Source organism: Podarcis cretensis (assembly GCF_951804945.1).
Source record: "Podarcis cretensis genome assembly, chromosome: 10".
NCBI lineage: Eukaryota > Metazoa > Chordata > Lepidosauria > Squamata > Lacertidae > Podarcis > Podarcis cretensis.
Genome location: NC_137179.1, coordinates 28,676,981 through 28,704,503, shown reverse-complemented (window position 1 = coordinate 28,704,503; position 27,523 = coordinate 28,676,981). Strand labels below are relative to the sequence as shown.

Here is a 27,523-nt window from a genome sequence, read left to right as displayed (position 1 = left end):
GCTAACTTTAACCCACTGAAATTAATGACCAATGGCCATGTCTAATTTGGGTTTATTAATGCCAATAGGTCTACTCTGAGTAAACATTAGTTGAATGTTACCCTCTGTGTTAGGGGTCATTAGGAAATGATTGAAAATCAAATGCTGTGTTTCATGTTGTGTTTATAAAAAATCTGTAGCGCATCTGAAATATCACATGTGCTTCTGATCGCTTAATCTAAAAAAAGATATCCTATAGCTGAGAAAGATGCAGAGAAGGACAGCCATGATGATTAAGGAGTTGGTTGCCCTTTTCTGAACCTCCCCTATTGGCAAAGGCTAAACCATTCTGAGGTTTTTAGTATAAGTTTAGGGTGGTTGCATGGTCAATATTTTTAAAATCTTGAGTGATGAGCAGTAAGTGCATTTGTTGTTGTTTAGTCATCTTAGTCGTGTTTGACTCTCCGTGACCCCATGAACCAGAGCATGCCTTGGAAACTCTCACATTCTTCTCAAAGCTTCTCCTTTTTTATGTCCATTGAGTTTTCTTGGCAAGTAAGTTCATAGGGAGACATTTTTCTTGTCATATTAGAACTCAGTGACACCTAATAAAAGTAAATGTGAGAAGATTCCTGTGGAACCCGCTGCCACAGGATGTGGGCTTTGAAAAGGACAAATTCATGGATGAAATTCATGGTTATTAGCCATGATAACTCAACAGATCCTCTATGACTGCAAATTGTCTCAATATCAGCTGCTGGAAGGCAAGCAAGGCAAATGTCTCCATGCCCTGTTTGTGAGCTTCCTAGAAACATATGGTTTATTCACTGTTAGAACGCTGAATGAGATAGATCCCTTGGCATGATCCAACAAGCCTATGAAGTAGTAGACTCTTGTGAACCCCAATGCTATGCATATTTACTCAGAAGGAAGCCATACTGTATTCAGTGGGGTTTTACTCCTCAGTACAGGTGGCGCTGTGGGCTAAACCACAGAGCCTAGGACTTGCCGATCAGAAGGTGGGCAGTTTGAATCCCTGCAACGGGGTGAGCTCCCATTGCTTGGTCCCTGATCCTGCCAACCTAGCAGTTTGAAAGCACAAAGTGCAAGTAGATAAATAGGTACCACTCCAGCAGGAAGGTAAACGGCGTTTCCGTGCGCTGCTCTGGTTTTCCAGAAGCGGCTTAGTCATGCTGGCCACATGACCCGGAAGCTGTACGCCACCTCCCTCGGCCAATAAAGCGAGATGAGCGCCGCAACCCCAGAGTCAGCCACGACCGGACCTAATGGTCAGGGGTCCCTTTACCTTACAGGACAGCAGCTTGGATGCTAGAGCACACTGGAGATGCTGTGGTTCACCTGTAGATTTTCTACTGCTTCCATTGCTGGTTTGCTAACAGGTGGAACCACCACAAGGTGACTGGATGGGAAGAAGCAGGTGATGTTGGTGGGGTTGTACTTTATATAACTGTGCAGAAAGAGGGATTTGGAAAGGTGTGCAGGGTTGGGGGAAAGCTACACCTGCAGAAATCCTCTCCTTTCTCTAGAATCAATAAACAAAGTCTCCTACTTAGAGCAGGGGGACTTTGACTGGAGGGCTTGGATTCAAATCTTCACAGTGATAGTGAACTTTGGCCAATCAGTAAGCTTTGTTTAAAAAAAACGGGGTGAGGAGCTAAGCTCCACCACAAAACTTATTTATGGATTTGTTGTGAGGATTCATTGGGAAGGAAGGAGAGGAGAAGCTATGGCCCTCAACCTAGAGATACATCCTACATCCCTCCCTCCCGTCCAGGACAGAGGTATCAGTCCCAGCAAAGATACAGGTAGATATTTGAGAGATAGCTGATAGATAGATTATAGTTCGACATAGCTCTTTTCCATCTTAGATGTATATAGAGATATACAGTGGTACCTCGGGTTACAGATGCTTCAGGTTACAGACTCCGCTATCCCAGAAATAGTACCTCGGGTTAAGAACTTTGCTTCAGGATGAGAACAGAAATTGTGCTCCGGGGGCATGGTGGCAGCGGGAGGCCCCATTAGCTAAAGTGGTGCTTCAGGTTAAGAACAGTTTCAGGTTAAGAACGGACCTCCGGAACGAATTAAGTACTTAACCCGAGGTACCACTGTAGATAGATCCCTCCCATCCTAGATAGATAGCCACCCTTTTCATCCTAGCTTTCATCTACCTATAGATAGGACCACTCCAGTCCTAGATATAAATCTAGAAACCCTCCCATCCAAGATAGGGATATGTCTATAGACATCGCTGTCCCTCCCATCTCCATCAAGAGATGCTCCAAAGGCAGTCCTGTCGTCCTCTGTTTTTTTTTGTTTTTTTTTTGTCCCACCACATTATCTTTCCCTGTACCGGCCGACAGGTTGACCTTGACATGACTGTCTCTCGCTTCCTGTCTGCAACTCTTTCCCGCCACGCCAGGTGCTGCTTGGGACTGCGGATGCAGAGAAAGTACCCAAACATCTTGCCCCGGCCACAACACCCCCTTTAGCCTGCACCGGCCCCTCTCTTTTTGGACAAACTGGTGCTAGTCTGGCAGAGAGATGCGAACACACACACACACACACACACACACAGCCTCCTGGCTCTTTTCTTCCTTCTGCTGCTTCTGCTTGTAGCTGGCACCCCTCCAGCCCTTCTCCCCGTGTGCCATCCCCACCCGGCACTGCAGTTTTGGTCATATGAGCAGAAATGATGAGGATGGCACTCCCCCCTCCCTCCCTCCCTCCCTCGCTTTCCGCCCCCCTCCCCACACTCTCCTCTCCCGTCTTCTTCTTCTTAAATCTTTTGGCACTTTCCCTCCCAACAGTTGCAAGGATGGCGATGACTGACGTGCTCAGCGCTGACGATATCAAGAAGGCGGTGGCAGCCTGTGCAGGTGAGCCACGCCGGAGACTTCCGAGTACCGGCGGGATAGATGGGGTGGCCGGGGGGTGGGGGGAGGCATTGCGGAGAGTGGGGCGCATATCTTCCAAAGTCCGGCCCAAGGAGATGCGGAGAGAAGGGGGTGGTTGGGGTTTTGCAAGCGCATATTGCCAAGCTGAGCCGGTCCAAGTCCGGGGCTCACGTCCTCCACTGCTTGCTAACTTCCTCGGAACACCTCTAGCACGGCAAGGCAATGCTTCGTTGATTTTACTGCTAAGATCCCGGAGAATCCACTGCGGGAGGGCTCTGCGCCGCAGCTAGCGGAGAACTCCCCACCTTTGGACAGCCCCAAAGATTGGCATAGGGAGCCCTGAGTAATCTGGAGCCCTTCTGGCAGCAAGGCAGCACCCCACACCCCACCCCCAGCTACGACCTCCCCTCCTTATCCATCTTTCCAAGGACTCGCATCCCTTGCTCTGCTTGTGTCTGCTTTTCAGGATGCATAACTTTTTAAAGATATTCCGTGGGTTTCAGTCATGTGGGGCTGCGGGAGTGGTGGCTGCAAAGGTCCAAACTTCGCCTGAAAGAGAGGCTTCCTCCCCTCTTTTTGAACATGCAAGCTGCCGTCCACGGTTCAGGACTGTGGGCAGGACAGGGTTAACTCAAGGGTCTCGATCCACCACCCACCCACCCCGGCTGCAGGATTTGGCAGTCCCACTGCTTAGATGTGAGGCAGGGACCTTCCCATTTCCCACTCGGAGACCTCCCTCCTTGGAAGTACGCCTTCGGTCCCAAGTCAGGGTCTGGAGGCATGTGAGGTCACCGCCTTGCTGAAGCTAAGCAAGCCAGGGTCTGGCCAGCGCCTGGGTTGGAGGAGACTTCCTGGGAGCCACATCTACGCCGCTTTGGATTCCCTTATGGAAGGAAGGTGAGGGTCTAAATAAAGGTCAATGAAGATCATTGGCCTGGGAAGAGCCATAGCTCAGTGGCTAGAGTGCCTGCCTTGATTGCAGAAGGTCCCAGGGTCGGTGCTTGCTCCGGCATCTCCAGGTAAATCTGGGCGAGATTCCTGTCTGTGCTGCCAGTCCGTGTAGACAATATTGAGCTCGAAGAACAAATGGTTTGATTCCGTATAAGGCAGCTTGCAATGACAGAACTGAATAGAGAAACCTTTAATTCGGCCCTGTCCACACGCATACGCAGACTAACGCCAAGGTTGCAGGTTCGATCCCTGTATGGGACAGCTGCATATCCCTGCATTGCAGAGGGTTGGACTAGATGATCCTCAGGGCCCCTTCCAACTCTGCAGTCCATGATACCCTCAAACATGTGGGTTAGCATGCAAAACCAGGATCACAAGGCAGAGACACCCCAGTTAGGCCAGATCCACCTTTCCCAGGTGTATGTAGCTCTCCGAAGCTCGCCTGCACAAGATATTTGCTTTGCCCAGCTATCTGTGTTCTAAGCAACTTCCAACCAACCAGGACATTTCTGGCCTCGACCCGAATGGACATGCTACAACCCACCTCCCCCCCCCCAACCCCAAACCACTACGATGTCCTCTTTGCCTCCTTCTCCTTCTCCCTGCTCACCGGCGACCTTGCCGAGAACGCCCAAGCCAAGGGCTGAGCTCGGAAGGAAACTCATCGCAGTAGCAGCCCAAAAACTCGAAGGGAAGGCGAGCTCGTCTGCAAATCGCTTTAGTCCTTGGCACTTCATTGCTCTCGCAAGTCTGGCTCCCGCGGGAAATATGAAGACCAGGCTGATTCCCCACCCCGCTCCTCTCTCCCTCTTTTTCATTCATTGATTCTCTCTTGATTTGCATGCAGCGGCGGACAAAGGCTGCTGCCCACATCAAAGGAGGCCGGCCTAATCAGGGCACTTCTTAGAGGTCACTGCGTTCGACTTCCCTAGCGCCTCCCCCGGATTTCGAGCCCTTGGCGAGACGGGTCTCGAAGTTTCATTTCAGAAGCGTTTAAGCTTCTGATGTCCTTTATTTGCAAGAGTGAGAAAAAGAAACACTGTGCTGTGCTACAGCAGTCTCTGGGTAACTGCCCTAAATAATATGCATACCAAGGAATGATAAGGGGGGAAGCCTTTGGAGAAAACCTTGATCTATCAGCACACCTGACTACGAGTTGTGGGGCTATTTATTATCTCTATTCCACTTCCTCCACCACCCCGCTGCTTAGGTGTGCAGGGCAGGTGACAGACTCAAAATATGACAAGTAAAACAGCAGGCGTCTGTTGTCTTCCCTGGCAGCAGGGCTGCTACAGTGATGCTTAGGGGAGGGAGATGTATTTGAAATGTTGTGTCTTCCACCACCCCTTGCTCCCAGGTCATACCACATTCAGAGCTACCCGAGTCACCCTTTTTCAAAAGCCTGTCTTTTCTGTCCTGTCTCTGCTTTACAAATATGCCTGTCTCATGGACAGCCAGCAAGGACCAGAAAAATGTCGGTCTTGGTTCCTGAAATGTGTGTGTTGGTTGTGGGTGAGGAGCTAGAATACCTCTGGGAGTCTCTTCCAAATAAAGTCAAAGTCACCTTGGCTTATATTTAAGTTGTATCTCTTACCCACCACCCAGCCCATGATGTCCAATTGCTTCAAACCATTGGGAAACATAGGACAGAAATGCTATAATAAAATCAATAATTTCCACCACTCTCGGCCACAAAAGTGACTAGCCCACAAATATTTCTTCTAGGTTCCCAGCTCACACAGACCTCTGTTAGACATTTGTGGCATATCAAGCATGAAACTCTTAATCTCAGGGTTGTGGGTTCGAGCCCCAACTGGGCAAAAATATTCCAGCATTGCAGGAGGTTGGACTAGATGACCCTCAGAATCCATTTCAACTTTACAATTCTATTATTTTCTCAACAGCCCCAAGGGGGATGGGTGTGGGGCAGAAACTAGTTACCTTCCAGATTACCATAGTCATTCTGGTGCAGTTTCCCAGTTATGTCCATGGTGTTAGACAATGCAGCAACTTTGCTAAAGCTTAGAAGCTCTGGTTCTATTCACTATTTGGATAGAACACTACTTGGGACTCTCAAGGATCCTGCTATTGAGCTCCATAACTGAAGAAAGGAGACATATTTGCTGTAATCCTCTCTGATACTTAGTTGCGCCTCCGTCAACAGGGAGAGAAGGGAATCTATGCATATGAATTCTCTGGTGCTTTGCAAGCTCCAACAACAAATTGCAGGCACTTTGCAAGGCCTGACAATCAACTAATTGTTACCAGAGGCCAAAATGGATCACCTGATGTCATTGTGACATTGGGTGAATGACAGGTGAGCAGAGCTGCCCACTTGTCAAACTAGGCCCACAGAGTGGGAGAGACAAGGAGCTGGCCTTTCAAACAGATCTATTTCCTGCTCCGATATAGATAATAATTTTCTCTGTACTTAGCTGCCTGCCACAGAATGCGTGAACTGACTCTACTGGAAAGCACTGCGTTTGAAATGATTTGTGGTGCCAGACCTACGGTGGCCCATTCGCACATGCAAGCATCCACAGTTGTTGTTGCTGTCACTACCAATGAGCAGGCATGAATTAACCAACCCCATGCCATCTGTTTACAGAGTTAAGGTTGCTAAAGTGCCTTGTCAGCCACTCTAAAACTGAGGTGCCCTCTTCAATTCTCCATCTTCCTGCAGCTCCCGATTCTTTTAACTACAAGAAGTTCATTCAGCTGGTGGGATTGAAAGCTAAGAGCAAAGAAGATGTGAAGAAATGTTTCCACATTCTGGACAAAGATAAAAGCGGTTACATTGAGGAGGATGAACTAAAGTAAGGAAAGATTCGTGTTCCTCTCATATACCAACTAAAATATGGGTTGTAGAAATAATGTGCAGCATGGACTGGTCTTAAACATTTCAGCATCTGGTCATATCAATATATGCATAGAAGATGTTAAGCTACCAGCCATCATATGACTAATATCAGCCAACAGAAAAGACAATATCCACATGCCCCATACCTAAACATTAATTGATCTTTTTGCTCCCCACCCTCAAAATATTTTGTTTTCACTTATTTATACAAGGAGAAGCAATCAACAATCAACCATCACACACACACCCCTCAGCAGAAGCACCAAATGTCTGTTTAATTCCATTTAGCTTTGAAGTCATTTCAGTTTTTAATCAAAGGTAACATTCCACAGGTTGCCATGTATCCTTGGAAGCCAATAACAATGTTCTATTGATGTAGCATATGTAATAAAACAGTTTGACCAAGCTGTGGGAGGCGGTGGAGGACAGGGGTGCCTGGCGTGCTCTGGTCCATGGGGTCACAAAGAGTCGGACATGACTAAATGACTAAACAACAACAACAATGTAATAAAACTATGCCGGGTTAATCAGAAAGTAGTAGTTTTCTTTTCTGTTCAACTCTCTTGGACAAGGGTTGTCAGTTTCTCCAGTAATATTACCGGTAAGTCCCAGAGTCCAGAACTCAAATGCAGTAAGTCTGCATTTAGTGTCTTCCAATGCCTTGCAATAGTAAGCCAAACTTCAGTCATCAGGTGAGTAATGAGATCCTTGTGGGAAAGTTGTGGAACAGTTTCTGAATAGTTGTTTGTTTATATTTGTATACTGTCCTTCATCCAAAGATCTCGGGGCAGTTCACAGGAATAAAACCATAAAGTGCATAATAAAAAAAGAACAAGAACAAAACAAGCCAATAGCACACACACACGAAAAACACACACATTTAAATGATGTAGGATGTTAATCAGCCAAAGGCCTTGCTGAAAAGGGACATTTTTGCCTGGCACCTAAAGATGTATAATGAAGGTGCCAGACAAACCTTGCAGAGAGCATTCCACAATTGGGGAGCCACTGCAGAAAACTCATGTTCCTCTTGTGAAGGAGGCACATGAAGAAGGGCCTCTGATGATGATCTCAGGGTCTGGGGTGGTTTATATGGGGAGAGGCAATCCTTTAGGTATTGCAAGTGATTCTTTTTTTAAAAAAATAATAATATTTATTAAAAATTTTCCAGAATAAAAAGGAAAGATAGCAAAAAAGAAAGAAAAAACAAATATGATTTACACTTGGTTTCAGTGGCATCTTTCCCGGACTTCCCCCCCCTCCCCCTCTTGTATTCCATTTCCCTTAAATTGATTCCACAGATTCTTACCCCAAATTTTAAAACCTTATTTGTAATTTTAAATAACCCATTTATTCCAAATTAATTTATCTTATTTATCTTAATGAACCATTTCTCCTTATATTTTATATAATTCCCTAAGATCGACCCCATTTCCCTTCCACGAATTCCCCTATTTTCAAACAACAAACATGAAAAAAGAAAAGAAAGAAATAATATATAATTTTACAGCCTTTGGATTCCAAATCTCCCCCATTCCCCGGTTCCAATCCCCAAAGTTCATCCATTGTCTACTGCCAGCCTGGTGTATCCACGTCTATATCTCAACTCCACTTTGCCGTCTTTTGATAGCTTTTAATTTCAGAAAGTCCAATCTCGAAAAAACTCTCAGAAAAAGTCATTGTTCTTCCATCCAGACCTCTATGTTTAAGAGTCTAACTTAAATTCTATTTCTTGGTCCTTTTAATGTCTGGATGTTCCAAATACTCCGGCTTCAAATTTGGTCCAGCTCTTATTCCTCAGGTTGCTTTTTCCTGTTCTGCTGCAGAAACCTTCTAATTCAGAAACTTCTTGTTCTCCACAGAGGCTTTTGTTATTCAGGAACATAACTTGCGTCAAGTCCCTTCCTTTCTTCAATAGATAAATCCATTGTCTCCTTTAGTATAGAAACCTCTGTAGACAAAATAATGCTTCGTTTTTGCAGCTTTCCCAAGAGATAACAGATCCTGCTCAAATTCATAGTATTTTTCCACTTGCTGCTACTGTTGCAATGTCCCAGCCTCCCTCTAGAGGGAATATGGTAACTTAATTTCTTTCAAAATCAGACCCAAAAGTCAAATAACTTGTTGCCTTTATTTCCAATAATTTATGTCCAAATTGTAACAAATCTAACCAGCAAAGCCATCGTAACAAAGTTCTCTTTTATTTTCCTGCTTTGACAGCTACTTTGACAGCTGTCAAAGTTTCTGTGTCTCTTCACCAGTCTCTCATAGCGGATCGTTCCCGGTTCCCGGGGGGGTTGCATTTTAGTTCCCACAAATCAGTCTTCTCCTCCAGCACAATTATTGTAATTTCCCTTCGTGAAGTTAAAAATTTTTTTCAGGTAAACAAGTTCATCTCTCAATCTTAGTTGTCAAATCCTTGCGTTGAGCCATCTACAACGGGGGGGGGGCGGACTTCCTTTTTGCACTCCCCCCGCTCGCTCCAAATTCAAAGATCAAATTTCCCTTTTAAGTCCAATCAATTTACTCACGGGTTGTTCCTTTTAGTCCAAATCCGAAATTTTCAAGGAAGAAGTCGTTGCTCTCCGCCGAATGGCATGCGGCTTCGCTGGGCAGGGGAGTATTGCAAGTGATTCTGAGCTGTTTAAGTGCCATTTTAGGACCCAAAGGGATATCTTGTTTTGTGATAAGGCCTGCTTTATGAAAAATTGTTGTCACTTGTCCAACCAGGATAAGCTGAGTTTATACAATGTTCTTGACTGGTGAAATACAACTAATGCAGATCCAGGAGCTCAACCAAGAGTAAGAGCCGGTGATTTTAAATTCAGTTCTGTAGCCAGACATGGGGGAAGAAAGGCTAAGGTTACATCCTAAGTCATCCTAAGGGCTCTCATCCTAAGGGTAATCCTAAATCAGGTGTGGGGAACCTTTGCCCCTCAAGATGTTGCTGAACTACAACTCCCATCATCCCTAGCCATTGACCATGCTTGCTGGGGTTGATAGGAGTTGTAGTTCAGGAACTTCTGGAGGGCCAAAGGTTCTCCATTCAAGTCCTATGTTAAAGAATCATATACTTGGAGGAATCTTGTAGGCCATCTTGCCCAACCTTCTTGAGGCTGGAAATCCAAAGCAAGAGCATCTCCAGGAGTTGGATGTCCAGCTTCTGCATGAAGACCTCTGGGGAGGGAGACTCCCACCCCCAGTATTTAGTTTCAACATCAAACTGTTCTTGCTTTTTAGAAGTTTCTCTTAATGATCAACCAAAATCTACCCTCATCTCACAGAAGCCCATTAGGTATGCCCTGCCCTCCAGTGTACTGGAAAACAAGTCTTTGTTCTCTACAGTGGGACAATCCTTCAGGTATTGGAAGAGTGTCATCATGTCTCCCCTCTCAGTCTTTTCTTCTCCAGTCTAAACATCTGCAGAGCAGCAGAAATGGACACAGTTAATCAAAAATATTAGTGCAACCCTATGTATGCCTATTTAGAAGTAAGTCCATTGGGTTAAATCAGGCTTACTGTTTAGGACTGCAGCCTAAAGGTATATCATTTATTTAAACATTTTAATAACATTTCATGTTAAAAGGAAAAAATTAAAAAGTCAGTGTCAAGTGCTGATTGGGTTGGAGTTGTTTGCCTTCTTACTGGATCAAATATTGCCTGCATGTTATTTTCCCTTATATCTTTGCAAGTAAGAGGGCTTTAGCCTTTTTATTTTTGAGATGAAAGATGAAAATTCAAGGAAGGGGATCTGGATTATCCCCTGAGGGGGGCTTGCAGCCCTTGCCCCCACCCAGCTACAGCCCTGCTTGCAGAGGCTGAGCTCATGAAGTAAGCACTTAAAAAGAGGAGTATTCTCAAAAGAGAACGGATGGAAGGAATCTGTAATGTGGCTTGAAATAACTGCTGAATTATCTGAAATAGAGCTTTCCCTTGTGAGACTCTCTTCCACCTGAAGCAGCCTCATGTGACAATTTCCTCTCTTTCAGCGACATTAGGAAGGTCACCCTCACAAGGCAGGGCAGGGCCAACTGTTCCTCTCCATGTTAGCCTGTTGTGCTTGAGCTCAGTAACGGACAGAATGAGAGCAAATCAACTCAATCCAGGCAAGGCAAAAGCAGAGGTAGAGGTGTTGATGGTGGTTCTTGGGGGAAATGCTGCTTTGTGAAAAGGGTTGCACCCCTCCTTAAGTTTGCAGGTTAAGGGGTGCTCTTAGCTTCAGATGTTCAGGTGATAACTTTAGCCAGGTGTTCCCTCACCTGTGGTTGATCTGCCAGCTGTACCCTTTCCTGGAGAGCAGGGACTTAGCCATTGTTATGCATGTTATAGTAAACCACTCAGCTTGACTATAGGAATATGCCTTCTACCAGGCTCTTCTTGAAGACAATTTGGAAACATCAGGTGGTCCAGAAGGAGGCAGTGTGACCTTTACATGGTACTATCCACGGGGGGGGGGGGTGTAACACTGATTCTCTGAAAGCTCTACTAGTTCCTTGTCCAGGAGTAGCCAGTTGTTGTGGGACAACAACGCTCATCATCCCCACCTAGGGTAGCCAATGGACAGGGGTTATGAGAGTTGTACTCTGACATCTGGAAGGCACCACATTGGCTACCTTTATACTAGTCTGCTTTTGGGCTAAATTCAAGCACTAGTTTTGACCTTGAAAGCCCTTTGAAACTTAGGAAGCACCTTGTCCCATATACAACACGCACCCCCATAAATTGAGATGTTGCTCCAGATGCCACCATCATCTGAAGTGATACCACCTGTGGCCAGAAATTGGTATTTTGTTTTATTTTTATGATTATGCCTGAAGTATGGTATTCCTTCACCAAATAGACCTGCAGTTCAAACCCCAAGGCCTTTCAGTATCTGGTGGATGTGCATTTGCTCTACCTGACCCTTACATATGGCTTAATTCCTGTTCTGCCATTTTTAGTGCTGCCCTACTTTTTTATTGTGAAATGTTTTAAAAACGGAACAAAATTATGTTTGATTGTGTTTTTATTCTGTGCTTTGAACCACTTTGGAGCACCTTTCAGAGGAATAGCTGTCTGTACATTTAGATAGCAAATATGTGCTACATGCACGAAATTTAAAAACTGGGTAACTCAAGAGTTCTCATGAATTAGCTTCCTCTCCTCCCCCCCCCCCCCCGTTCTTCTCATTGATAGGTTTGTATTGAAGGGCTTTACCCCTAACGCCAGGGACCTGACTGATAAAGAAACCAAGGAATTCTTGGCCGCTGGAGATAAGGATGGAGATGGCAAAATCGGTGTTGATGGTAGGTGCTTTGCCCTGGAGAGTTCAAGTGTAACACCAGCAGGTCAGAAATAATACCAAGAAGAACCATGCATTGAAAAGGAATGATTTTCAAAATGCATGCTGGGACACAAGAAACAAGACACAAGAAAGATGTTAATTCAGTAATTTGATACTCCTGTTGCCCCAAGGCATCTAATTTCCAAGGTGGTTGTCCACTGTGTCTCTGCCATCTCCTTCCAATCAGTCATTCTGCCACATCATTGCACTGGAAGGTCTTCTTCTTCTTTGGTGATCACTCGTAGCTGAATAAGATTGTCTTCCATAAACACAGTTTTAACAGTGAGTCCGTAAGTGACTGTGGAGGCCAGTTCTGGATCCACACGTCCTTCCACAGTGGGGACATTGGTTTCCGGGTGGGAGTTGATCACGGTGTGGATTTGCCAAGTGTGCCTTCCTCTTAGCACGTTTCTCCCTTGCGTCCTGAGTTCGAGCGTCTTCAAAGCACATGACACCTTTGGTAAAGGCTGTTCTCCAACTGGAGCACTCGCAGGCCAGTGTTTCCCAGTTGTCAATGTTTATGCTACATTTTTTTAATTTGCCTTGAGACAGTCTTTAAACCTATTTTGTTGACCACCAGCATTGCGCTTTCCATTTTTAAGTTCGGAATAGAGTAGTTGCTTTGGAAGATGATCATCAGGCATCCACACAACAGGACCAGTCCAACGGAGATGATGTTGAAGAATCATTGCTTCAACACTGGTGATCTTTGCTTCTTCCAATACACTGATATTAGTCTTCCCAAGTGCAATCATTTCCACTCCAAAGGTGCAGCAGGACACTCACCTCTCTTTACAGGAGGCTGCCCACTGCATCTCTGCAAGAGTCGTGCCTTTGGGTACACATCCTTTGGGGCAGAACAGTCAGTCATGCAAACATATGCCTCAGAGAGTGAGTTCCTCTCATTCTGTCATTGTCTAAAGAGTCTCCCGGGTATAAGGGTGAGGTGTATCTCCGTTTTGAATTCAGAACATAAGTGGGGCACAGTTATCAGAAGGTGAGAAATGCTAGTCTAAAGTGATGGGACTTGGGTGAAAGGGCAGGCTTCAGGGGGAAAGCACAGCTGACTTCAGACATGAGGGGAACCTTGACAAAGCACTGTGTGATGGGCCTCCTCCTAGGCCAACAAGTCCTGACAAGCTTACTTGGCAATGGCAGCAGATAACAAAAGAATCATGTCTTAGCCACCATTTTAATTTCCTACAATGCCCCAGAGTGTCTGCTTTGGATCTCTCCTCTCTCTCAAGAACTCTGCCACATGTTTAGCATAATCTGGCTTAGAATTCAGTCTCAATTTAAGCAAATCCTTCATTATTTGTTTGCAAATCAATATGAAACTTCCAGACTCTCATGAATCTGGGCTGCGGTATCACTCTCCTTATCATGCATCATCTGGGCATCTGAAATACTGCTTTAAATTGTGGTCTTTGCTTGCTGATTCTGCCTGTCAGGGCACAAGGGAAGTGACCTCACAGAGTTCTCTCTAGCAAGTTTACAGGAAAGCTCTGTGAGTCTCAGCCCTTTCATGTGCCTATCTGGCAAAACACGTATTGTTCTTTTGACTGCATAAAATATCCCACAGAGCACTGTTATATTATGGGCATTGGAGGAAACTAAAAATGTGGCTCCTAGACCAAGTCAGGCAGCCCAGGACAGGTGTCAGCACTAGTGGGTCCTAGCAACTGCCAAAGGGTCTGAGCAAAGAGCTAATGCCAGTTCACATGCAGTTGGCAATTTAGCATCATTGCCACCTTTGCTACCCACAGCTGAGGGTGAAGGATGTGAAATAAAGCAAAGGGACATGGCTTTAGCTTCATGCTGTTGATTAATCTGCCAGGACAGCATGTAGGTATATGTGTTAGGTATATGCATATATTGCAAAAAAGACACCTTCCTCCACCCTTTTGGCTCTACTGTGACCATGTTTGTATTCTTGTGCCACCACTTCTTTCCATGAAGCATACCAGGGGAAATGCATGATTCATAAATCTAGGTCATATTGGTGTACTAGAAACAGGAGTTGGCATGTGTCCCAGAGCCAGCACTTCAGTTGTGTCTTTGGCCATAGGAACAGAGAGGGACATGTCATGTGCTGATCTGGCAGTCTTCCCTGACCATTAAGAGGCAAAAGAGAGTCCAAGAAGGAGATGGAGATCTACTAAGGTGGCCCTTCCAAACAGATCTCTAAGCAAGCCAATAAAAGTCCGTCTAGATGGGCCTCTTGATTTGCATAGTGACTAGGAAATGGGGGTGTCAATATTGTTAAGAGCTAAGGTCTCTAACCTTTTCCTGGTTGCTTTGAATTGGGTGGTATGTGCAGGAACCCTTCTGCCCTAAGATTCCACAGAGGTAAAGGAGAGCAGCTGAGAAACCAAAGAGAAAGTGAGGCACACACAAAACCCACAGGAAGGTGCTGTGGAGATGCAGGCCCCCCAAGAAATTCAATCCTGTAGACTACAGGGTACTCCTTCAGAAGTGGCTTCCCTGCAGAGAAAGTACCACTCTGCAGGATTCAACCAACCTGTTCTCAGCACAATGGTGGTGATGGGGAGAGGCTGCACCTCCTTCCCCACCCTGCTCCTTGCCTGACCATACGTTTAATTGTGAACCCTAATTAAACATTAGCCCAGCCCTCAGGTCGATGCAGGTTGAGGCTCCCCCAGGTCAGCCCGGCTTGCAGGGTGGGAGCTGTGTACAGACCTAACAATGCCAAATCTCCTGCATCCCAACCTGGCAACTTAACTGGGGGTGGGACTAGATGATCCTTTTGGTCCACTCCAACTCTACAATTCTATGAATTGTCAGGAAACAACGAAGTGAAATAAGTGGTTTTTGACTGAGTAAAGAGAAATAAAACCTACCACCTCCAGATGCTTTGGACTACAACTCCCATCAGCTCCAAGCCCCACAACTGGGGCTGATCATGGGAGTTTTAGTCCAAAACATTGGAGAGGGGATCAGTTTGGTGCAGACTGCCTTAAAACATTTACTCCCTTATTGTGCTCCTGACACCAGTGAAATTGGTGATTTGACAACTGGATCTCAGAAGACATGAACAATGAGGCTGGTCCTTTTCATCACAGCCCTCATAGGGTGCAAACGTGACTGTCTCCTCTTCCTCTCTCTTTTTCCTCCAGAATTCTCAACCTTGGTGGCTGAAGCATAAAGGCATTGACCAATCTCAACCCTTCATGCACCCTTCATTGCCTGATTCCAACTGTTTTTTGCTGACCTCCTTGGTTCCTCTTCTATTTATTTATGTTATTTTATACTCCAACTCTGTTCCTTGCAGCCCTGCAACTCTGTAAATTGTGCTGAAAGATGCTGTTAAAATAATAAAGGTCACATCAATCTGGGCTCCATTTTCCTTGCCTTTGACATGTGCTTCATTTTATTCCGACTTGAAAGGATGGAGGGAAGGCAAAGAAAAGAAGGATGAGGTTAGGGACATAATCCTCTTGGCTATCTGGATACCCCTTTGCCAAAGCAGCTTAGGCTGGTATAAGGTCAGCAGCACCGAGGAAATTATTTCAGTAGGGATATGCCAATGGCAAATAATTTAATCTCATTTCACTTTGCGGCAAGACTGATTTCATACTCTCCCAGATACGCGCACTCATGCACACGCGCACACTTAGCCTTGACAAATCTCTAGTGATAGCAATTACACAACTTCATTTGGCAGCCGATTCCTTTGATTTAACTGTTCTTGAAGCTGTAAAACATGTTTTAATGGCTTGCCTCGGATTTCCCCCCAAACATTTTTTTTAATGCTCAGTAAATCTTCCCCAATACATTCAGCACATCACATTTCCCAAATGCAGGGAGCCATATGAACACAAAGGCCATACAGCTACATCAGTCTGTGTCGATCAAACTCAAATATCGTTTCACAAATGGCTGTAATGCAGCCATTTCTAGGACGGGAAACAGAGTGTGTCAACCAGTAGTACTAGTTAGTAGCTTAGGACAGGAAATAAAGTGACTCATGCTATGAAGAAATTTAGATGATTAGAAAAGAAATTACTTCACTGAGACCTCAGCAAAACTAGTAACACTCCTGCCCCATGAAAAAATAATGTAGGGTTCTTTTTATCCTTGACAACAAGCAAGGTTTTGCTTTTAAATCTGATCCAATATGAAGGCTGTTTCTGAAGCTGAAAAGCATCTTCTTCCTGGATCCTTGCTACTGTTCTGCAGCAAAGAAGCATAAGTGCTATTGTCAGAAACCTGGAAAAGGGAATTATTTTCTCCACTGTTTCCATTTTCCAGCACCAGGGCTCATAGCTCCTTGGTACAGTGGTACCTCGGGTTACATACGCTTCAGGTTACATACGCTTCAGGTTACAGAGTTCGCTAACCCAGAAATAGTGCTTCAGGTTAAGAACTTTGCTTCAGGATGAGAACAGAAATCGTGCTCCGGCAGCGTGCCAGCAGCAGGAGTCCCCATTAGCTAAAGTGGTGCTTCAGGTTAAGAACAGTTTCAGATTAAGAACGGACCTCCGGAATGAATTAAGTACTTAACCCGAGGTACCACTGTATCTGCTACTTTGCTATCTCAACAACCATCTGAGGCTTCTCACTACTCTGTGAGCTGCAGGTTCAGAACATTCACATGGAGGTCCACCATGACACAGCGCCTAGTCAGGAACTACTTTAAAAATTTTGCATGGGGTACAGATTTGACTACTTGCCAAGACAGGACAAATTCTTTAGTTCAGCGTTGGCCATTGTCACAACAGTCGCCTTCTCTTGAACCTTGCCACTTGTCTCTCATGGCTGAATGATTCCCCTCGACCTCAGTCCTCCTCTCCAGCCTTTGCTCAGTGCCCCACATAGGGCAAGGTGCATCAGAGTTATGAGAGAGGCACAGCTATCAATAGCACATTACAGAGTACCTGAAGACTGGAAGGACAACCCCATTCCACCAAGCTCTGGTGCAAGTGTAACAGTTCAAGTCTGCAGACTGTTGAGGGGTTTGTGAAACCAAACAAAGCAGAGCTGTGTGGATCTGCCACATACCTTGCACAGGAAGCACCTCAATTGCTACGGTGCAAGCGTATCTGTGCGCCACATCAGGCTAAAGCAGCCAGATAGGGTGAGCCATCATGGGCCATGCTGACTGCAACTGGGAGTCCAACAGCATCTGAAGGACGACAGATACCCCAGCTTTGATTTGAAGAATTCACTAAAAAATATTGGCTTAAAATTAAACAATAAAATACAGAGGAAAACAACAACTAACTTTTTTTAAAAAATGCAGATAAAAGCAGCACAAAACAAAGACAAAATTGGGAAGATTAAAAAAGGTATTCATCTAGCACTGAAGAGGAATCAGGAGAGATACAAGGTGAGCAGCCCTGGAAGAAGCCTTCTGCAAATGGGGCACCACCACTGGGAAGGCCCTTTCCCCATTGTAATGTCTCAGGTCAGATGACACGGTGCCTATAAGGTCTCCTAATAAGATTTTGCCCTGTTGCAGAATGAGCCATCCCATGTCATAATATCCTTGTTTCAGAGGAGCAGTGTGTCATGCGACTACCCAGGTTACTGCAACACTGCTCCTCCTGATGCAATGCAGACTTTGCTAATACAGTCAGAAGCTCTTTGCAGTGCAGATTATGTGCAGCACCACACGTGCAATGTGCAAACGGCTTTCGGATTTGTGCTAGTGTGGATTTCAGCCTGACGGTGCATCTACATGACACACCTCCCTATTGTTTTTAAAACTCCCCCCCCCCAAAAAAAAAAAAAAAAATCTGTGGCACCCAAAAGAATTGCCTGGGGTCACAATAACCTTCCCACCCCATTAACCACCTCCACCCCACAAACACACACACTGTGCCAGTTCTCCAAGATGTTACCGCTTTAAAGTCGGTGGTCTGTGTAATAAGGTGCAGACTCAGCATCCTCTTGAACGTTCTTCCCTACCTCATAGGCAGATTTAAACCCACACACCCACAAATATGCTGATCTTCACTACACCTTACTAAGGCCATTGCCTTAGGTGACCACCTCACCTTTCCTCTCCTCATAGTTAGGCTGCCTCACACCAGAGGCCCCTCCAGACCAGATTTAAACATTTTACTGCAGTTATATTCCTTGACATGTCACTGAGGGTACTTGCTTCCCAGCAACCCATTTTTTGAGCCTTCAGCCCGCTTTGTTTGCAGAGAGATTAGATTATATTGACTATTTAATGAGTAATCACTCTAATTTGCTTGTGGGGAGACTAGTGAGAGCCAGTGTGGTCTAGTGTTGGACTAGGATCTGGGAGGTAAAGGTAAAGGGACCCCTGACCATTAGGTCCAGTTGTGGACGACTCTGGGGTTGCGGCGCTCATCTTGCTTTATTGGCCAAGGGAGCCGGCGTACAGCTTCTGGGTCATGTGGCCAGCATGACTAAGCCACTTCTGGTGAACCAGAGCAGCGCACGGAAATGCAGTTTACCTTACCGCCGGAGCGGTACCTATTTATCTACTTGCATTGCTTGCTTTCGAACGGCTAGGTTGGCAGGAGCAGGGATTGAGCAACGGGAGCTCACCCCGTCGCGGGGATTCAAACTGCTGACCTTCTGATCGGCAAGCCCTAGGCTCTGTGGTTTAACCCACAACGCCAGGATCTGGGAGAGCATGGTTCAAATCCCCACTTCGCCAGGAAGGTCACCGGGTAACCTTCGGCCAGTCACTTCCTCTCTGGGCTCATCCAGGCTTCCTTTTGCACTGTGTTTCTAGGCACAGGCCTGAGCTTTAAAGCTCCATGTTCAAGTACATGGTTTTTTTTGTCCTGGCACTTTCCCTGTGAAAACCTGCTCTTTACTGCTGAATTGGAAAACCTAGATTGCCGTTTGTTCTGATTCAGCACTAAAGAGTGTATTTTGTTGTGGGGAAAGTGCCCAGGCAAAAAAGATAAACACTCAGACTCAGTGCTTTAAAGTGCAGACCTGTGCCTAGGAAGCGCTGGGCAAAAGGTAAGTGTGGATGAGCCCGCAGTCTAACCTACCTCACAGGGTTGCTGTGAGGATAAAATGAGGTGTGGGAGAACCATGTAAGCCACCCTGAGTTCCTTGAAGATAAAATTGGGATCAAAACGCAATTAATATAATAAAAATAAGAAGCAAGTGCTATTCCACACCTTCCACCACATTTTCATATTACTCCCCTCCCCACACAAAAAAGTCCAGTCTTTGGAGCAAGTGTGCTTATCGTGCAAGAGGTGCAAACATGTGTTTGTTTGTTTGTTTGTTTGTTTGTTTGTTTGTTTATATTACATTTGTATATCGTCCCTCATCCGTAGATCTCAAGGCGTTTCGCAACATAAAAATACAACATAAAAACACAAAATACATAATAAAAACAAGAGCAACAACAACACACACACACCCTGCAATGTAATATGTAAAGGTAAAGGGACCCCTGACCATTAGGTCCAGTCATGACCGACTATGGGGTTGCAGAGCTCATCTCGCTTTATTGGCTGAGGGAGCCGGCATACAGCCGGTCATGTGATGCTGCAGCCTAAATTTGATGATGTGTGATTGAATACCCCACCCATGCCCAAAAATTCTCCCCCCCCCCCCAAAAAAAAAAGCTTTGTAAGTACCCTGATGTGAGAGCTATAAATAAGGCTGGTTGCCAAAGAATTTATGCTTTTGAATTATGGTGCTGGAGGAGACTCTTGAGAGTCCCATGGACTGCAAGAAGATCAAACCTATCCATTCTTAAGGAAATCAGCCCTGAGTGTTCACTGGAAGGACAGATCCTAAAGCTGAGGCTCCAATACTTTAGCCACCTCATGAGAAGATTCCCTGGAAAAGACCCTGATGTTGGGAAATATTGAGGGCACAAGAAGGGGACGACAGAGGACGAGATGGTTGGACAGTGTTCTTGAAGCTACCAGCATGAGTTTGACCAAACTGTGGGAGGCAGTGGAAGACAGGAGTGCCTGGCGTGCTCTGGTCTATGGGGTCACAAAGAGTCGGACACGACTAAATGACTAAACAACAACAACAACAGTGGTATATATTTGTACTAGACTGTCCACATGTTAGGTCTGTTCTGAGATACTTCCCCATCTGAGAGGTATTCTTGCCCTGTGGCACAACAAAAAGGCAGGATATCTCAGTTGGTAAAGCGTGAGACTCTTAATCTCAGAGTTGTGGGATCGAGCCTTGTGTCGGGCAAAATAATGGTTTGATATGACTCTCGTGGTCCCTTCCAACGCTACAATTCTATGATTCTGTGAATGTTTCTGGTATAAAATATTACTAACTGAAAATGAAGCAGTATGTCTGCCCCCCAAATATCTGAGGACACACTTTGGGAAAATGGGATAGCATATAACTGCCCCGATACTATCAGGAGCACTAATCATCATGAAATCACCATAAAGAGGATGTCTGGAGGGGCCCAAAGAGTGTACAAATGGGATCCTCCTTAATGAGGGTCCTGGCTGCGTGCGGGCCCCCAGGACACCCCTGCAAGGTGGGTTGTTGATAGGTGTGGCCCAAATCTTAACCATTAGGCCCTGGGATCGCGCCAGGCTGTTTTGGCCAATCAGGGCAAGCGGCGTGATTCTCAGGTCCTATAAAAGCGGCAGCGCGACATGACTGGGGGCACATGCTTCGCGCTGCCGTACACCCGCCCTCCCTCCCTAAGTTTAGGTCATGCTGCTTTGGCCCTGCTTTGGAATTTTTCCATTTTGCAGATTGGCTGGAGCCACTTGGTTTTTCCTACCCCCATAGCATTCGTCACAACTTTGTAAGGTTAGGCGGTTAGGCATTAGCTTATTGAAGTGTGTGGGAGGGGAGGTGTGGCTATCACCTGCCCCTCCAGAAATAGGGTATTCTGCTAAAGGAATCTGGGGGTCCTGGATCTCATCCGAAGTCCACTTGAGGGGCTAGGGCCTTGCCAGGACCACAGGAACTCTGGAGTGAGCTTCGGTTGATCTTCATCAATGTTGCTCCCTCATTTGGTGTTTACCCTTTCAGACTACCAGCCAGACTACCAGTTATAGTCCGTTGCCAATGCCTAAGCCAATATTGCTCACTTTGCTGTAATTAATAAAGTTGTGGTCTAAATTTTGCCCAATAACTTAAACAAAATTTATGAGTCAGTGTGAAGTTATTTACAGGGGAAGGGCTTGGAGGCCTCAAAGCGCAACAGTGTTCTTGGGCATCGGCTGAAGACTCAAGCAGTAGCAGCAGACTGCCATTGTGTATAATACCAAACCCCATCCACATACTCATGCACTAGTAGTAACTGAAAAAGAATAAATTAAGATAGGGGAGATTAGATAGATAGATAAATATATAATTTCTCAGCAGCCACTGACCTCCTGTGGCAATAAGGTGTAATTGCACTGCCTATGACTTGGGCTACAGGGAAATCGACAACCATTAAAACAAAGGCAATCAAACCATGCCAATTTTTATTATTATTATTTAAACCAACCTCTACAGGGCAGTTCTGTGGAGGATCATCATCCCTTTCCCCACAGGAATAAACTGGTTCTGTCTGAGTGCAGCCCAGCTAGGCAGAACATTTCTGATTCCACAACAGCACACGGCTTACCTTTTATCTCTCCTGCTCTGCCTGAAGGTATTGAAAAGAGCTGACTTTTCCTGAGTCATACCAATGTTTGTTCTAAACCCAGCATCATCAATCATGACAAGCAGCCCATTTCAGAGAGAGGGGAGCTATCCCTATCCTGCTGTCTGAGATCAGAGCAGGCATGAAGTTGAGCACATCTTTCAAATAGGATACAGAGACTTACTATAAGAAACCAAATCTTAAACCTTGTTGATAAATAAAAAAAAACCAAGTGCCTCGGTAATGGTTTGTTGATAATAATTTGCTTGGAAAAAATCACTAAACATGCATGTGCTCACACCTTTCAGCTCTACTAAAGAACTTTTAAAATGAAGAAGAGGATTGAAATAAAATCCAATTCTTCTTTATGGTTAGATAGATGATAGATAGATAGATAGATAGATAGATAGATAGATAGATAGATAGATGATAGATCATAGATAGATAGATAGATAGATAGATAGATAGATAGATAGATAGATGATAGAGATAGATGATAGATAGATGGATGATACTGTTGCATTTTTCTTGTTCATTTGGCATTGGTTCCAGTGGGTTTACAAAGAAGTAGAGCAGTGCTGTCCATCAGTTTGTTGGTGAAAAGAAAGGTTGGGGGGTGACTAAATCCAGACCCCTCCTCTTCCCCAACAGCTACTTGGTGTTATTGCCAATTGTTTAATAGGACCATGCCAGTTGGATTAGAAGGGGAATTGTGCACCCAATTAATGTGCATTGAAACCTGTCTCCATGGGCCTCTGATCAGATGAGGCAATTGTGCCTCAGTGATAAGAGACACTGTAGCTCTCTTCTTCACAGCTGCAGGTAAATCTGTCCATTCTGAATCTAGCAACCTCAAGCCTTGAAAATGCACACAAAACCTATTTTAGTGCTGAGTTATAGTCCCTTCCCTAGAAGGTCCCAGCATCACTTTGTGAAACTTGACCCAACTAGAGATCTTGCATGATTTATTTAAATGGACCACAAAAGAACAGACTCACATCAAGTCAGGCACAATGCGAATTATTGGTATCAGTACACACATTCAGCTAGGACTCTGAAAGAATAAGCATAGAAAGAGTAATCAAATTATGTGCATGCGTGTGTGAACCAAGTTTGATATGGCTTTAATAATTATCCTCCATTTCCCTGGAGAATGATCATTTTGCTATTTTTGAGAGTTAAAATTATGGTCTACATTCCTGAAAACAGTCCAACAAAAAGAGCATGAGGGAGGCCATTACACAAGGGGAAGAGGCCACTTCACACAGTGGATTTGGGCTGGGTACCACTAAAAGTAGCAGAATTTCAAAAAAATGCAAAAGCCAACTGGGGGATGGGTTAAATAAAATGCACATCCAAGATGGTAATACATGGGGTTTCCTGAGTAATTCCCTTAGGACTGCATCATCTTAGGGCTCCTCATTGGTGCCATCAGGGCAAGATTTTGGGGGCAGAGGTCATATGAGACTCTGAGTAGGAAGCTGAAGGACTTTGGGGCACAGGTGGGTATTTCATCACTCCTTCCTATTGGAAGTCATAGCCCAAGAAGAGAGGAGAAAAAACTGGAAGTATACCACTGGTTGTACAGATGGTGCTATCTGGCTTCTTGCACCATAGTATCCACTTCCATGAAGACTTCTAGTAAGAGGTAGATTTCACCCCATAGCAGCTGGCAATAATGTGTTTGCTAGGAGTCTCGTAAATCTGATCAGGAGAGTTTTAAACTGAATCTTGATGGGGAGGAGAGAATATTTCAGAAGACAGAGGAACACCAAGTACTGGGGATAGTAAGTTCAGGAAACTCGGGCAGTGCTACAGGAACCTGCAATTGGGCAGGGGGGAAAACAAGGAAGCAGCTGGAGGAAATGACTCAAGGTTTCAGTTGTCTCTATACTAATGCATAGAACATGGGAAATAAACAAGATGAACTTGAGCTCTTAATACAGGATGACAAACATGATAATAAACATTACTGAAACCTAGTGGAATGAGACTCATGATTGAAATATACTAATTGAGAGGCATAACCTAGGAATAGACCATGCAGGAATGGAGGAGTAGCAACATTATATGTAAAGGATGTTGATATTTGCAGTGTCCCGTGCACAGCGGAATGATGAGGAATACGTGCCAACATGCTCTATGTTGCTTTATTTACATTTCAAAGCTGGTAGGTTACAGAAAAACATCTTGCCTCTGCCGGAGCAGAAAAAGCATCCTCTCTCCTCTAAGGCACGGAGGGAACAACGGACACCGAACTGCAAAGAACAGTGAAAAACAGGAAACCAGTGTACGTCACATCCAGTCTCCCTTTCCCGTGAGAAAACCCAACAGCAATTGACTGTGGAATGTAAACACCTGTCTCGTGACAAGCACTTTCGCTGCACAGTGAAGAGAGCAGAAACCAACATCCTCCCCCTTTCTGTGAACATCACTGGGCAGCGTGTTCGTACAATATCAGTACAAACCCAACTTCTGCACATAGGTACAGTGTTGATCCCTTGATACAATCTTGGACAATACATCAGCAGGAATTTCATTACCTGGCATATAGGACACCGTTACGAGTCCCTTCTGAATACGTTCCCTAGCATGTTGCAACTTCAATTGCAAGTGCTTCGTGCTTTGCTTACAACCTTCAGAATTCAGCAAAGCCAAACATGCTTTGTTGTCCTGGTAAACCTGGATTGGACATTTGACAGGAATTTTCATGTCTTTGCACAATTGTAACAACCATTCACAATCCTTAAGTGAATAAGACAGTGCATTCAGTTCAGCTTCACAAGTACTTAAGCTAACTGTTGTTTGCTTCTTGCATGACCAATCAAATAGACCCTGATTGTACATATAGCAAACTCCAGACGTACTTTTCCTGTCTGTAGTGTCACTTCCAAAACTTGCATCTGCAAATATCTCAAGACCACCAGACTTCTGATTGTTAAATCTCAGTCTGTAATGCATAGTGCCTTTCAAATACCGCGCTATGCGTTTCAGAGCTTTCCAATCCTTAACAGTAGGATTGTTGACTTGTCTGCTTAGCAAATTACAGCTAACAGCAATGTCTGGTCCTGAACATCTGGCAATGAAGTTTAGCTTGCCTAGCACACTTCTGTACAGTGTAGTGTCAGAAAATGCTTCTTCAGTGTCATCTACCTGATAACCTGTTATCATCGGTGTGTCTACAGGGTTAGCATCCATCAGGTTTAGTTTGTTTAACACATCAGCAATTTTCCGTGACCGGTGTACTAGAATGTTACCATCTTGATCTCTCTCTATTTCCAGAGATAGGTAGTTGTTTACCTCACCAAGATCTTTCATGTCAAAGTGTTCTTTGAGTTGATCTAGGGCGTTATTGTACATTGTGACACCTTTCCAAAAGAATAAAAGATCATCAACATAAAACAAACAATACAATTTCTTTTGCCCCTCCTCTTTGACAAATACTCATGGATCAGCTTTCCCTTGCTTAAAACCTAGAGAAAACAATACTTCAGTGAGTTTTGTGTGCCAACACCGTGCACTTTGTTTGAGACCATAAAGGGACTTTTTCAGAGCACAAACAAATCCCTGTTTTACCTGTACGCCATCAGGTGGAAGCATATAAAGTGATTCATTTAGAGATCCGTACAGAAAAGCTGTATTCACATCATGGTGACTAATGTGTAGATTCTCCTCTGCAGCTAGCTTGAGCATAAGCCTAATGCTCTCATACCTCACTGTGGGTGAGTAGGTCTCGTGATAGTCTTCACCTGGTACCTGTGCAAAACCTCTGGCTACCAATCTGGCTTTGTGTCTGACTATCTTGCCATTTTGATCAGTCTTCGCTTTGAAGACCCATTTGCTTCCAAGCAGTTTCATTCCTGGAACTATTGGAACAAGTTCCCATGTTTTGTTCCTTTCCAAGGAATCAAGCTCAGCCTTCATGGCATTTAACCATGGCTCAGCTTCCTTTGAATCCAAATCCTGGATTTCTTGGAAACTTGAAGGTTCAAATAACTTCTTGGAGCTTTTAACAGCTGTTACTGCTATCTTAGCAAACTCATCAGCAAATCTCTTTAGAGGTCTGCCTTTTGTTGCTCTTTGTGACCTTCGAATTAGCCTTAGGTCTTCAACACTCTCCTCTTCCTTCTTGGGAGAAAAGTGGCCTATTGTGAACAATGGTTCCTCCAATTCTTGATCAGAGCTTTCAGAGGGTCGCATAGAGGCTTTCGCACTCTTGAAATCCTCTGAATCACCCGATTCAGTTTCAGACTCAGAATCAGAACCTTCATCAGTGGGTGTGGGTTGCTGTGGTTGCTTTTGACTATCCTCAGTCTCATCACTGTCATCAGGGTAACATTGGAAAATTCCCACATTCTCCCCCCACTTGGCATTGTACTCAACACTTCTTGTGAGCTTAATAGTCTTAGAGTCAGTCATCCTTATTCTGTAAGAACCTTTCTCATAACCTAGAAAGATACCATGCAAACCACGCTTGTCTAACTTGGAGTTTTGTGGTGAGTGAACCCATATGTCAGAACCAAAAATTCTCATGTGTTTGATGTATGGCTTTTTGCCAAACATCTTCTCATAGGGGGTACAACCAATCGCTGAAGACAACCTGCGATTATAACTGTAAGTGAAACATGAGAGAGCTTCGGCCCAATAACTCTCTGGAAGATTTGCATCATGTAGCAAGGTTTTTAACCCTTGAAGCAATGTCTGATTTGCTCGTTCCGCAAGTCCATTCTGCCATGGTGAGCGAGGACTAGACAAATCGTGTTGAATTCCTTTCTCAGTCAGAAAAGCTTCAAACTGCTGAGAAGTGAATTCTCCCGTGCGATCTGTGAAAAGAATTTTTACCTTCTTACCATGCACATTTTCCAACCAAGCACAGAATTCCTTGAACCTAGGAAAAGCCTCTGATTTCTGCTTGAGATTGTACACATAAATATACCTGGAAAATGCATCAATGAGAACCATGAAGTACCTATTTCCTCCCAAAGAGGGTGCTAGTGGTCCAACCAAATCAGCATGAACAATTTGGTATGGTTCTGTAGCTTGCCTACCAGACACCTTACCTTTCGCAGCCATTTTCACCTTGTTTGCTGCGCATGCCTTGCACTTCATGTGGTACCTGCAGGGTTTAATAGTCATACCTTCAACCAAGGCAGGCATTTTAGATACTGCCTCAAAATGCAAATGACCAAATTTTTGATGAAAATCGTGAATACATTCTGCATGCAAACTTTTGTTAGAACCTGCAATGCAACAAGTGTCATCCTGCACAACATCATCATAATACAAAACATATAAACGATCAACATATTCAGCATACAATACATAATCATTTTTCTTTGTGATGATGCACCTTTTGTTCTTAAAGGAAACGTCAATTTTCCGCTCATTCAGCTGTCCAACACTGAGCAGATTATGTTTGGCATCCGGCACATAAAGTACATTCTGTATCGATAAGTCCAAACTGTGAAGAACAACAGTTCCGTAGCCTTTACTGGGCATTGTGTGGTCATCCGCCTGGTGAATCGCACCTTCCTGCGGTGTAAAAGACACGAACAGTCGCTTATCGTTGCACATGTGGTGCGTTGCCGCTGAATCAACAACGAAGAAAGATCTAGACGTCTTCTGGACCTCTGCAACTTTTGGAGTGAAGCGTGAGACCATTGCCTTGGGCTGCGTTGTCCTGGACACCAGACCTTTGCCTTTGCCTCGGCCTTTTCCACGCGATGAGCTTCCGCTGCGCTGCTCTGTCTTGGCCCTGGGATATCTGCATTCCCTCTTCATATGGCCTAGACGTCCACACGAGTAGCATTTCATTGCCTTCAAAGCTTTGGCGCCATCTGGTGGTTCCACTGCACTATGGGATGACGACTGTGAAGTCTCCCCCTTACCCATGCAGCTATCAC

The 27,523-nt window shown here is 44.8% G+C and overlaps 1 protein-coding gene across 2 annotated transcripts in view; it reads left to right on the top strand.

Annotated features, from left to right (window-relative positions):
- PVALB (parvalbumin) overlaps positions 1 to 15,387 on the top strand; it is a 44,514-nt gene extending 29,127 nt beyond the window's left edge. For both annotated transcript variants that reach the window (XM_079993218.1, XM_079993217.1), the window contains exons 2-5: positions 2,811 to 2,879; positions 6,532 to 6,664; positions 11,884 to 11,993; positions 15,169 to 15,387. In XM_079993218.1, the coding sequence (XP_079849344.1) occupies positions 2,819 to 2,879; positions 6,532 to 6,664; positions 11,884 to 11,993; positions 15,169 to 15,197 (333 nt within the window). In that variant the 5' untranslated portion in view covers positions 2,811 to 2,818 and the 3' untranslated portion in view covers positions 15,198 to 15,387. The remainder of the gene's footprint in view (positions 1 to 2,810; positions 2,880 to 6,531; positions 6,665 to 11,883; positions 11,994 to 15,168) is intronic.
- The last annotated feature ends 12,136 nt before the right edge of the window (positions 15,388 to 27,523 follow it).